Here is an 8,029-nt window from a genome sequence, read left to right as displayed (position 1 = left end):
GCTTACCGAGTTTTAGAAAAAAGTAACGATTTCATTCGACATTTCCGTTACAAATACTTGTACTTTTTCCCTAAAAAAGTAACGAAAGTACAAGTAAAAGTACTAAATTTAAAAAGTAACGAAGTACAAGTAAAAGTACGTACTTTTTACTTGTTCCGGCGGTACAAGTAACGAAAGTAAAAGTACTGCCATATATGTTATCACCTGAAGCACCACAACCCTATGTAACAATATTTGATAATTTTATAACCGTCCTTAAACAGCCGATCCAATTTTGGGTTTATGACTGTTCAACTCCTTAGTCTTGTAATTTTCAACCTAATCCAGAAGACAAGGGAGCTCTTGGATCAACTGTTGGGTTAAAATTGCATTCATGGAGAACTTTTTGATTTAACTAACCCGTATTTGCGTTACATGAAGAGGAAAACCTCACAATCCTCTCACTGTTAGCTTGACAGCATGGGATTCTATCCTATGATCTGTCAACCACTGAGAATATTCTACGTCAGCTCTGTGTTCTATTCGAGACGGTTGCGGAATTTGTATAGACCAACCATCTCTAGGATTCGAACCCGGGTGACATCATTAGGAGGCGAGTCCTTTATCACCTGAGTCACCACAGCTCTATGTTTCAATATTTGAAAATATTTTAAATTTTTATTGGGGACTTTTTATTACTAATAACCTAATTTATAAGACAAAAAAAGTTAATACCCATAAAAGGTCACCTCTAAGCGTCTAGTTTGTATTGCATGCGGTTTGATGACTTTTAAAATAACCCATTAATTCATTGATAACCCATTAAATACATAATCTCTTAACGCCTGTTTTTGAGCTCTTGAAACATGTTACCAATTTGTGTATTTTTGGAAGTTTTTAATCAAGTAATAATTGTCACTAGTAATTCTTTTCTAATGGTAAAAGCTCAACTTGAATAATTACTTCCAAACTCAAGTAAATTTAAATTATCAATCAATCTATTTAAGCTATTAAATCTACTTTTTTTTTTCAAAAGAAATTTTTCTTTTTTCCATTCTTTTTACTTATCTATTTATTTTGCTGCTTCTCTTACAATATTTTGCATTTATTATTTGCCTTTTTATTCGCAGATGGCAATGTAATCGTAAAATGAAAACTGGATTTAAATTGTTAAAAAATAGAGCTATCACGAGAAGTATAATAAATAATCAGTTCATTATATTTTGATGTACAAAAACTGTTTAAATTTTTTTTAAATACTTTGGTAATATCTAAAAATATTCGATCTAATAATTTCAAACTTACATGTCCTAAAATAACTGGCATTGACATTTCTCCTAATGCAGCTCCGAATACTAAGAAAGTAGTGATAGTAGCTATAAAGAAAAGAACATTTTACTATAACTTTTTACTTCTAACATTTTACTTTTAAAAGAACATACATTACTTGCATTAAAAAGAAATAACATACCAAATCTAAGTATTTTTAATTGTGGCAAAATTTCTATATAATAGTGTCGTATTTAGCCTCCGTTATCTCTACTATAAAATGGTCATAAACAACTGCTATTTGACAACACTATTTATTTTTTGAGCTGAATGTTAATTTTAAAAAATGACTCGAAGCATTTTAATCAAACAAATCTCATCTCTTAAAGCAAATTAATTTTCATGATATAAAAATATGTGCAAACTTTCTATTTATTTCAAATAGTTCTATCATTCATAATTGCTAAATTTGTTTTTACACCTTTTATAACAGTAGGGATCATTTTTATTGACACTAAATTTTATTCATCGATCTAGTTTTCATAACGCCAACGCAAATGGTAATTCCTTACCAAGACAGTAAGGTAAGTAGGTACTTCATTTACATCTCACTAGACCTGCACAATGGGCTATTGGCGACCGTCTGGGAACATCCCTGAGGATGATCCGAAAACACGCCCTCGCAATTTTGACCCTCTGCAGAGGGGATAGCTCCCCTGTATTTTTAGCCTGACAATCTGCGCTTGAAGTCGAGCACTTTACGGTAGAACAGTTTAACGAAGACTGATACTGCGCATCCTCGGTCCTTACACAGGCTGATCAAAGTGGTCACCCACCCGCTTAATGTCCACAGCCAGTGATATTTGATTTCGGGATTTTACTGGAAACCGTGTCTTTATCAGTTCACTGCGAGACAAATGACAATAAATAAAATTGAAGTAGTTTGAGAAAAATCATGTACTTTCGATAACATTTTGTAGTCAATGGAGCTAACTCTTAACAACGACCAACCTCCATTAACGACCATTTTACAGTGGATCACAGAGTGGTCGCTCCCGAGAGGCTTCGCTGTAAAAATACTCTAAAAAGCATAATTTTCCAGTTGAGGTCAAAGGAGTTGATAATTTTAAGTTTACACATTTATATTTAAAAGAAATTGTTCAAATTGAAAAAAAATTAAATTATAGTTTGTCTATAGAAATAACACCCCTCGTCACGAAGTCTGCTGTGGAAACAAGAAACACCACATTTCAAACCGTTGATTTCATTTTTCTCCCTGATCCGAGCCAAAATCTGTCCTAAATATAGATCCAACATCCCTGCACGAAATAGTTAAACCTCGTAGCTATAGTCACCGCCAGACGAATGGCGAAGGAAGTTATTTCCATGGACATAGTATACAACATTTGTAAGTTTCAAGTAAAAGTTAAGAAATATCAACTATTAAATAAGTAAAAAAAATTTTTTTAAATTTTCGGTCATAATGACCGTAATGCTAGAGTTTACCTAAGAAAGCACTATTAGTAGTTCCTTTCACAATTGTTCGCGCATGTGCGACTGCCGCGCCACCCCTGTGTGAGAAACTTTATATATATCTTGAGAACTTCATGAATGGCGGACGTAGTCCGTGTGTCTTTAAAAATAAAGTATCACACAATAAAAATAAAGTACGAACACAGCGGTTAAAAATAAAGTACGAACACAGCGGCAACTGATTTCAATTCTCGATAAAGCCGGTATGGGTCTACATAAATGGTCTGCTAGCCATCCGGAACTTTCACCAAGTAAAAACGATTATGACTTTTCGAGCGCCGATGAAACAAAAACTTTAGGAGTCATTTGGCGACCATCAGAGGACTGCTATTCCTTCAAAATATCAGTGGATGAGAACAACACCTTTACCAAGCGGTCAGTTCTGTCCACCATTGCAAAACTTTTTGACCCCCTAGGGATAGCCGGCCCTGTCATAGCCAAGGCCAAAATATTTATGCAGAAATTGTGGAAATTGAACATTGACTGGGGTGATCCACTTCCTGCTGCAGAATCTCAGGAGTGGAGCGAATTTTTTTCCACGTTGAAAGGCGTGAACAACATTAAAGTTGATAGGTGCATTACAATAGAACAGTCTAAAACAATCGAATTTCATGGATTTGCTGATGCATCGGAGAGTTGCTATGGAGCGGTCGTTTATTACAAGTCTTTCAACTCTGCAGGTGACATAAATGTGAAATTAGTTGCTAGCAAATCTAGAGTTGCCCCACTTAAAGCCCTAAGTATCCCCAGACTGGAACTTTGTGCTGCAGTCTTGTTGTCCAAGTTAACGAAAAAGATACTTTCCGCATTAAAATTGCAAACAGACAAAGTTTACCTTTGGTCTGATTCCATGATTGTACTAGCATGGATTCAAAAGGAGCCAACGAGTCTTAAGACATTCGTGAAAAATAGAATTGCACTCATACAAGAACTGACGCTAAAGTCCCAATGGAATCATGTGCCATCCGAGATGAATCCCGCGGACTTGATATCCCAAGGATTGGACCCTGTGAAACTTTTAGAGACAAATTTATGGTGGAAAGGCCCTAATTTCCTTTGTGACAATGAGTATCCTAACCAAAACTTTCCGGTGTCGCAAGAACTGAGTGTCTTCCAAAGTGAACTTAAAAATCCTTCAAGCTTAGACATTGAAGATCCCTTAAAAGCCTTTACATTAACATCCAACAATTTTGTGCATGAACTAATTGGCTTGAGTAATAATTATTTTACTATAGTGCGTGTATTAAGTTATATTTTTAGGTTTTCTAAGAATTGCAGAAACCCTACTGAAGGAGCTTCAGGACCTCTGAGCAATGAGGAGATCAACGCCTCCGAGCGGTTCCTGTTGAGAGTAATACAGAACGAGGAATTTGGATCAGAAATTCGGAGTCTCAAACTGCACGGGAAGGTGTCTCCTACGAGTAAGATAAGAAATTTGAACCCTCTTTTAGATTCAAATGGAGTTTTAAGAGTTGGAGGACGATTAGGTAACACTGAATTGAATTTTCTTAAAAAAACATCCTGCAATACTCCCTAAAAATAGTCCTTTAACTTCTGTTATTATTTCGACATATCATCTTAAATATTTGCATATTGGTCCAAATGGTTTATTAAACTGTGTAAAAGAAAAATTTTGGCCCTTGTGTGGCCGTTCTCTATGTAGAAGAATTACTCATAATTGTGTTGTTTGTGTTAAAAATAAACCCATTGCTGCGACGCAAATAATGGGAAATCTACCTAGAGAAAGAGTTGCGCCAGATTTCGCATTCAATTGCTCTGGTGTTGACCTAACTGGTCCGTTTTTCATTAAATGCGAACATCAAAGAAAAGCAATTTCTCTAAAGGTGTATATTTGCTTATTCATATGTTTTGTATCTAAAGCAGTGCATATAGAGATAGTTTCTGATTTGACATCCGAGTCTCTAATTGCCACGTTGAAGAGATTCATCGCGCGTAGAGGCAAATGTGCCAAACTGTTATCAGACAACGCGACGAATTTCGTTGGCGCTAACAAGGAGTTAAAAAAATGTTTAAATTTATTCAAAAATCCTGATGAAAAATTGGCTAATTATCTATCCGCTGAAGGCATAGAGTGGAGTTTTATCCCGCCTAGAGCTCCCAACTTTGGTGGTCTCTGGGAGGCAGCAATTAAGTCGTTTAAATACCATTTTAAAAGAGCTGTTGGTAATGCCTCTTTAACTTACGAAGAATTGCATACTATAGCCACTCAAATTGAAAGCATTTTGAATAGTAGACCGATAACTCCACTATCCGCAGATGAAACCGACTTAGAAGTTTTAACTCCTGCGTATTTCCTGATAGGGAGAACAATGAACGCCATAATTGAACAGGATTTGACAAATTTAAGGGAAAATAGGTTATCCAGGTGGCAAAGAATAACCAAATTAGTACAATTAATTTGGAGAAAGTGGCAACGAAGCTACCTAAGTGAACTGCAGCAACGTGGCAAGTGGAGATTCGAAAAGGACAATGTCAAAATCGGTAGTCTAGTCTTAATTATTGAGGATAATTTACCAGCTAATAAATGGTTAATGGGGAGAATAATTAAAGTGTTTTATGGCACTGATAAGAAAATCAGAGTTGTAGATGTGAAAACCCAGCACGGGACCCTTAAGAGGTCTATTTCTAAAATATGCTTGTTACCTGTATCATAAAAATATTCTCATGTTTAATTTTATTTTGAATTGAATATTTGTTGTATGAGAAAATCGGTTGCAGTGTAAAGTATCATTAATTTTTTTTTATTTGTATCAGTGTTACTAATTTTCATCTAAATGCTTTGTAAAGATTTTTAATAATGCAAATTGTGCTTTGTTAAACTACATATTAATTGAATGTTGAAACATTGCAATGCCGGGCGGCATGTTCGCGCATGTGCGACTGCCGCGCCACCCCTGTGTGAGAGACTTTATATATACCTTGAGAACTTCATGAATGGCGGACGTAGTCCGTGTGTCTTTAAAAATAAAGTATTCTACAGTCCATTGCAAACCAGCGTTGTTATTTACGAAAAATACATTTGAGCTATCGATTAGAGTGATCACACAAACAACAATAGAGTATTTTTTTATTTTCAAATAATACTCGGAAATGGTTTTTTGAATTTTCTTTAATTATTTTTCCTATATTTAGAAAATTACAAAATATATTCTTAAATAAAGTTGACTTCTTTCTTTAAATTTTATATACTTATTCTTTCAGAGTTCGCATTACTTCAAGAATTTTTCAACTACTTCATTACTTCAGGAATATGCATTACTTCATACGTACTAGAATACGTACTACTGCGCATTACCTCAAGAATTTTTCTTCGGTACATTGTAAGAATTTTCTCTCTAAAATTAGGGTGAAATAACCGGCTGTAGGCTGTCTTTTCCATTAATCGTAAAGTTAACGGTAAAGAACAATTTTTACTTTTACGATTTTGAAAACGTTTACAAAAAGTATTATTAAAAACCATGAATAGAAAATAATACGGTTTTTCGTTTTCGTGGAGTGTAGTTTAAATACTTTTTTTGGTTGTTTCACCTATCGTAAAAGATGGAAAGATTTTTATATTAAGCATCTTTATGGTGCTGCCATCAATGCGTGAATGAGAGCATCGTACTCTAATAATCCAGAGTCGAAATTCATGCATTGTGGGGAATGGAGGAAACATTGTGGTGTTAACGCTCGAACCCCCATTCAGTCGGTCATGAGAGTGACAAATTAGCTCTTTCGGCTATATGTACCTAACTGCAAGGAACTAAGTAGCATCATTTGGTGGGCCTAGTTGGTGAGTCTGATTGCTTAATCATATTGGGTGAAAGCATTTAATAAACGGTTTTTTTTCGTAGTTGAAAGTTTGAATATCATCTTATTTGACTGTTTTGTTTGAAAATGAGAAAATTACAATGAAATAAATTGTTCTTTAACCATTTTTTAAAAGAAATTTCTAATAATGTAGTTTCTTAAGACAGTACATAAAATATTTTTAAAAATTCAGACTTACGTGTAACTTTTATGTATTCTTCTGTTAAGGAGAGTGCTGTGGGGAATACAGAGCTCATAAAAAGACCAATAATACACGTACCCATCACAAGAACAGCTTTACTTTCACTGAAAGCTAGCATAAATAGCATGCCTAAAGTACATCCCACCTTTCAACGAAAACAACTTATTAGCACATATTTTTTAAGACAAAGTATGTATAATAATAAATGAAGGATGCAGAAAAAATTATGGATTTTCAATAAATTTTACTAAGAATTTACCTTTACTGATGACTATGAATTTTATGTGTAATTTTCCAGAGAAAATTTACTTTTGTTTTGTAAAAATTCGTTGCGACTACGATATTGTACGGAGAGAAGAAAACTTGTTCTCAACTAGTAAAAACCGTTGAGCTACGCAGTTATTTCTAAGTTTTACGGTTTTGCACAATCAACACAGCTGTGTGTTTAAAACAGTAAATTTAACAAGATTTTTTTTCTTCTGCTGTGTATTATTCAGTCACATTCAACATAGCTCTGAATGCAAAATGGTTGCACAAAGGTTGCACACCATACGTTAAATATTTTCACTTCCAAAAATTCCGATTTAGAGAGTTTCGATTGCGCGTTAAATTGTTCACGATCGATACGACTGTTTTCCTGTTTTCCATGTTATTTTTCATCTGTAAAAACTAAAGTCGACGTTAAAAATATATATGTATGCTTTTATTTGTCTAATACGGATATTTATTTTCAAAACTCTGCAAATTGTATTAAATAACTCTATGACGTATAATTTCTATCCAAGAAGATAGTATGGTTAACATGCAACCTAAATTATTGATTTTTACTTAATATTGTCGCTTAAAATTAGCTTGACTGATTCTTATGCGTATCATATGTTACTGTAATTGTAAATTTTAGTGTTGCTAAATAGTAAACATGGTGGTTTTGCACAAAGTTGTGTAAGAGAACATTCTAGTTGCTTCACAACACTATCCTTTTGTAAAGTAGTTTGACACCATTTTCAGTGTACAAATACACGACAATTTTTTACGTTGTACTAGAAACATAGTGTATATAGGTATTAAAAAATAGCTGACAAAAACTTACTATATTACACCCAAGCATGAATGCTGGAGCAAAACGAGTAGCGATAGCAATTGATAATAAACGGCCAGTAGCAAACATTCCCTAATTGAATAACATATTTTTCATTTATTTTGCAATAGAAATAAAAAGAATAATACCATTTT

The 8,029-nt window shown here is 34.0% G+C and overlaps 1 protein-coding gene across 2 annotated transcripts in view; it reads right to left on the bottom strand.

Annotated features, from left to right (window-relative positions):
- LOC107446986 (major facilitator superfamily domain-containing protein 4A) overlaps positions 1–8,029 on the bottom strand; it is a 109,444-nt gene that overhangs the window by 10,474 nt on the left and 90,941 nt on the right. Inside the window, exons 7-9 of one of the 2 annotated variants that reach the window (XM_016061780.3) lie at positions 7,887–7,967; positions 6,794–6,941; positions 1,285–1,355 (exon numbers count right to left, since the gene is read on the bottom strand). In XM_016061780.3, coding sequence (XP_015917266.1) covers positions 1,285–1,355; positions 6,794–6,941; positions 7,887–7,967 — 300 coding nt within the window. The remainder of the gene's footprint in view (positions 1–1,284; positions 1,356–6,793; positions 6,942–7,886; positions 7,968–8,029) is intronic. The other variant, XM_016061781.3, reaches the window with a different exon arrangement.

This window comes from Parasteatoda tepidariorum, chromosome X1, assembly GCF_043381705.1.
Source record: "Parasteatoda tepidariorum isolate YZ-2023 chromosome X1, CAS_Ptep_4.0, whole genome shotgun sequence".
Taxonomy (NCBI): domain Eukaryota; kingdom Metazoa; phylum Arthropoda; class Arachnida; order Araneae; family Theridiidae; genus Parasteatoda; species Parasteatoda tepidariorum.
This window is presented reverse-complemented; position numbering and strand designations above follow the sequence as displayed.